Genomic DNA, 5,373 nt, shown 5'->3' on the forward strand with positions numbered 1-5,373 from the left:
AAAATTAAAAAAAAAAAAAAAAAAAAAGTAGAAATTCGCAGCTGTATTAAAGTTGATAATGTCGACTTTATGTTATGCAGTTAAACTTTACTGTCATTTATTGTAATTATCATTATTATTATTGTAGGACCTTTTCTTTTCAAAGTAAAAGTAATTTTTTTTCTCTCTTTTTTGGAAGGAGTGGACATGTCTATTTAATGTGGACTTCTAAACCTTTTCTAAGACTATTAGCAATCCTTTTCATATTATTAGGTTAAATAATTAGAAATTTAATTCTAAATTTCAATTTGTATATATTTAATTTTGAGCTTAAAAAATTGTCTAAAAAATAGTATATAATAAAAACAATTTTGCAGTTGACTCTAACCAATCAAACCCGTCTCTACTTTAGGACTTAAATTATTTGGACGTCCCTAATAGAGAGAGTACATATCAATTACAGACGAGCTAACTGAATCTTAAAGGTTCAATAGATATAAAAAACCAAAAATTAAATGAAATGGGAAGTATTACTAAGTGTATCTCAAAGAAATTTGAAGCACCAAAATCTCATCCGAATGCAAACTTAAATTCAAAGTCCCATCTGATAAATGAAAAGGAGTGAACGGCAAAAGAAAAGAAAAGGAAGGATTGTTTTAATTTCACCTGCACTTTATTGAACACAAAAAATGACTTCCCCTGCCCCACAGCTTGCTCATCATGTAACTTGTTTCCACTCCACATTTATCACAGGTGAAATTGGGGCATCGGAGGTATAAAGTAAGAAAATTTGTAATTCCTTGACAACATACTAAACAACAGAGTCAAAATAAACAAAATAACGATGGCTTCAACCAGATTGATCTTGTAAAGTTTCGGAACCACCTGGTAATGAGCATGAAACGGTGGTTGCCTCTTCAGCTGTGCTGTCGACTACGACTTTTGAATTCGTAGTTCGACGTTTGTTGTTCGAAGGATCGGCTTTCTGAACCCATTCAGAAGATTTAGATACCGTCTGGGGCAGGGCCTCATGAGAGGACATCGTGAAGTTGTTGCTTGGATACTTCATGAAAGATGAATCAAGCACAGGCAGAGTGAAGCCATAATTATAAGGATATGTTGCAGATGGGTGATCAAATTTACAGCTTGGGCCATACTTGCAGAGACCATACATATTGTAGTATGAACATACAGCTTGTCCCTGTATGAAGCAGCCAAGCAGCAAATCAACCACATTGTGGGAGGATGAGGAATAAAGTTCAAACAGATTACCAGCTAAATGGATTTCAAAAAGGAAGTCAACAAGCAGCAGAGATTATATAGAGTTTGTAGTCGATCATTATAATTGAAATAATTCATGATTCTATTTCTACTACTCTGGAAGGAAAAGATGAGTATGTAGCTGCAGAGTTCCTGAATGGTTAAGAACAAGCACTTACGGGTCTTGAAGGAAGCCCAAGCGGATTTGTTGCTGATTGTGCAATTCTTTGTTTCGGATGATGGAATTTGCAATCAGATCCATATTTGCATGTGCCATTGTTCATAAAATAACGACATTCTGGTTGATCGGGTCGATCAGGTAGCGTTGGAATTGCAGTTGACGAGGCCAACTGCCCATTAGAATACGGCTCTTCAAAATTGATAGAATTGTAACCAAGATTGGGAAGAACAGGACTGACATTGCCCTGGTAAGACATGAAAATGGTCATAAATAATACTGAGGCAACATCAAGAATCCACAAACTTCTGTTTAATTGAATACAAAAGGCATACCTAGGCAGCTTGATCTAAAACCACCGAAAGGAAACCAAAAGAGTTGAAATCTCCTCTCAAGCATTGTATGCGCAAGTATGTACAAGAAATAATTACCACACTTCTTACATAGTTGATGAATTTCCAAAAAGTTGAAAGAAAAAAGAAAAGTCTACAAACTATATCAATTATCCTTGTTTTTTCAAGAAAAAAGCACAAGATATCATGCCCGGCAGTAAAAATGTTGAAACCACATGATATTCATGGCACATCTAAATTGAAACAACAGGAAGACAGATATCTTGTATCAAGCAAGAAAGAAAGGATGCCAATGAACATAACATATACTCTTCAAGAGCATTGAGATAGATAATGGAACATTTGGAACATCCCAATTTGAATAACGAATGCTTCATAATCCATGAACAAAAGAACATGATGGATAAAATAGCAGGTTTGATCAGAAATCATGGTAATTCAGTAGAACCCTTGTTCATTGAGACAGATACTAACCACGTAAGTGTTCCAGTCTTGAGCAGTTATGGCACCTTGTGATGGAGAAACCAAGACAGGCACAAAAGATTGTTGGCCCTGTACACATGGACCAGGCATATATTGTACTCTAGGCAATGACCATGCAGGAACTGCACCAGTATATGGCACACCTGATGCAGGCATGAATGGAGTGCCTGCAGAGCCCAAAGCACCAGGTCGAGCGGGATGTAACATATTTCCAACTGGGGATGGCTGGGGATGATTGAACTTGCATGAAACTCCGAATTTACACGACCCAGTTCGCAAATAGTAAGGGCATGACTTTTCTTCCTGCAAAACCATTAGGTTCATCAAAATCATTCTGATAACTGTGAGTGCCAATTAGCTAATAAGACACAATAAGCAGAGCATAACATTGATAAACCAAAGCTCCACACCTGTCGCATGGGAAGGCCTAAAATATTAAATCTAACAGGCCCAGCTCCACGTCTATCTCTTGGATGGTGATACTTACATGATCCTCCATATTTACAGGTCCCTGTCTTCAGAAAATACTGCAAATGCGTTCGAAAATGATTAATTCAAGGCATCAAAAATTGTCACCAAACAGCTCTCAGATGAGTTTCACAGGGTTTATCTCATTTCACTGCTCAAGAAAGTTTACAAATCTAGGCTATAGACTTCATCCACATTGTTCAAAAAGTTTCGATAAGATTATCACGTAGATTGAATTATGATAAGGACTCAATCAACATCTAAGAAACATAATAGAGGGTTTATCTCATTTCACTGCTCAAGAAAGTTTTCAAATCTAGTCTATAGACTTCATCTACATTGTTCAAAAAGTTTCAACAAGATTATCACGTAGATTGAATTATGATAAGGACTCAATCAACATCTAAGAAACATAATAGAGGGTTTATCTCATTTCACTGCTCAAGAAAGTTTCAAAATCTAGGCTATAGACTTCATCCACATTGTTCAAAAAGTTTCGACAAGATTATCACGTAGATTGAATTACGATAAGGACTCAATCAACATCTAAGAAACATAATAGAGAGTTTATCTCATTTCACTGCTCAAGAAAGTTTTCAAATCTAGGCTATAGACTTCATCCACATTGTTCAAAAAGTTTCGACAAGATTATCATGTAGATTGAATTACAATAAGGACTCAATCAACATCTAAGAAACATAATAAAGGGTTTATCTCATTTCACTACTCAAGAAAGTTTTCAAATCTAGGCTATAGAATTCATCCACATTGTTCAAAAAGTTTCGACAAGATTATCACGTAGATCGAATTAGGACTCGATCAACATCTAAGAAACTTAATCTCAACAATAATACCTCACAGTCGGGCTGCCCAATTCTTTCAGGAAGTTCCCCATTATACATAGCACCCTGTATGATTAACAAACAGCAAAAGAAATAGTTTCCTCAATTATCAGTAGATAGAAGATCATTGTAACCAGGTAGAGCATAGATGATAATGTGACATCAGATTCAATCAAGAGATTCCAGTTTGCTTCCACAAGCAAAATAACTTATACCTGAGCAACGAAGACAGGATGATTAAAACGACAATTACTTCCATAGCTACAAGATCCAGTTCTCATATAATATAAGCAATCAGGTTCGCCAGGTCGATCGGGGTAAGGGCTTGATTCTGCCGCGTCTCCTCCATCTTGATTATCACTGATTTCCAACCGCCAGAGCGCCTCTGAGATATCTGATTCCAAAAAGGGGGAAATAGAAATCAAGAGATCAGAATGTGATGAACAACAAGATGATCTACACTGCGCTAGGAACTAACTTCCTTCGTTTTTTCTGTATCGTCAAAAGATTCTCCAACACTAAACAACTTCAAGTAACAAAATCGATATAGCGAAATAAGAAGAAAATGAAATCTCTCAATGCCTCCCCTACGCATCGAAACATGATCAAAGCTCTTCAGAACAAGATAACAGTGATGCTCGAATACATTAACCCAGAATCATTGTTCAACGAAGACAGAGACAGAAGAGAGCAATGAAATCGCTAATTTCACGAAATTTTTAACACACTTCAACACTAGAAAAAATGTTCGAACTAGAAAAGAAAAGAAAAAAAAAAAAAAAAAAACCCGATCATCGAAATCCAGACTCATTAGATGGCTATTACAGAGAAACAAGGATCAGATCCTCACAATCCCATACAAGTGCATAAAAATCGTGGAAGCTTCAGCGTTACCAGGGGATTGGTTAGGAACAGCATTCCTCTGAACTTGCAGATTATCTGGCATCGGTAGTAGATACTAAAAGAAACCCTTCAAAAGCTTTTCAAATCCAACCAATCAAGCTGAAGAACCTACTCAAATCTCCCGGGAAAAATCAGAGAACGATTATTAAAAAGAAAAAGAAAACAATCCGAAATCGCCCAAAAATTCTTTTAAAAAACAAAAGTATTAATTAATGGTGTGATCTTCCGCGTATAACAAAGATGATCCGAGTCTGAAATTGATGAGCGAAACCAAATTAGAAATCTTATAAGAAACCAAGGCGAGAAGGGAATCGCGGATAGATTGTGAAGAATCAATGTGAAATTCACTATTGTTCCAATTCGATAAATTCCTTTTATTTATTATTATTATTTTTCTTTTCCTCTCTTTTCCCAATTAACGATAATACAAGTTTCTTCACGCTCGTGTACGAATAATAAATACGGGAAGTCTGTGGAAATGACTATTTCGCCCTGATCGTTCCGCCGTTAAATACCCTCCGTTTCCGTTTGTTATTGCTGATGAGCGTAATGAAGCGGTAGTTACGTCGTTAATTCGTTCATAAATACAAGGGCGTGTTTGGGTTCCATTATTATCGTTATTATTGCCCATTTTTTAATAAGTCAGAATTCAATAAAATTATTCAATGTATTATTATTACTACTACATATTGTTCTTGGTTTGTTTGGTGTCATAATGTAAATAAATTCCTTTACCAATAAAATTATATTTTAATATTATAAATAAATAAATAAACTACACTTATTTCAATTTTATTATATTGAATCTTAGACTTAGATTTAGATAAATGGCATCCTTTAATTTTAATAAAGAAAAAAAACAATATAATAATTTCTATAATAAATGCATAGATTAATGATTAATTAA

General features: G+C 35.2%; 1 protein-coding gene across 1 annotated transcript; it reads right to left on the reverse strand.

Moving 5' to 3' along the window:
* Nucleotides 1–551: 551 nt before the first annotated feature.
* On the reverse strand, nucleotides 552–4,830 carry LOC111483850 (zinc finger CCCH domain-containing protein ZFN-like). The gene is made up of 7 exons (XM_023130199.1): nucleotides 4,458–4,830; nucleotides 3,779–3,957; nucleotides 3,576–3,629; nucleotides 2,664–2,780; nucleotides 2,245–2,556; nucleotides 1,419–1,664; nucleotides 552–1,180 (listed from the first exon to the last, which is right to left on the reverse strand). The coding sequence occupies exons 1-7, from the start codon at nucleotides 4,507–4,509 to the stop codon at nucleotides 830–832; spliced, it is 1,311 nt and encodes a 436-aa protein (XP_022985967.1). The 5' UTR covers nucleotides 4,510–4,830; the 3' UTR covers nucleotides 552–829.
* Between the last annotated feature and the right edge of the window lie 543 nt (nucleotides 4,831–5,373).

Source organism: Cucurbita maxima, unplaced genomic scaffold, assembly GCF_002738345.1.
Source record: "Cucurbita maxima cultivar Rimu unplaced genomic scaffold, Cmax_1.0 Cma_Scf00009, whole genome shotgun sequence".
NCBI lineage: Eukaryota > Viridiplantae > Streptophyta > Magnoliopsida > Cucurbitales > Cucurbitaceae > Cucurbita > Cucurbita maxima.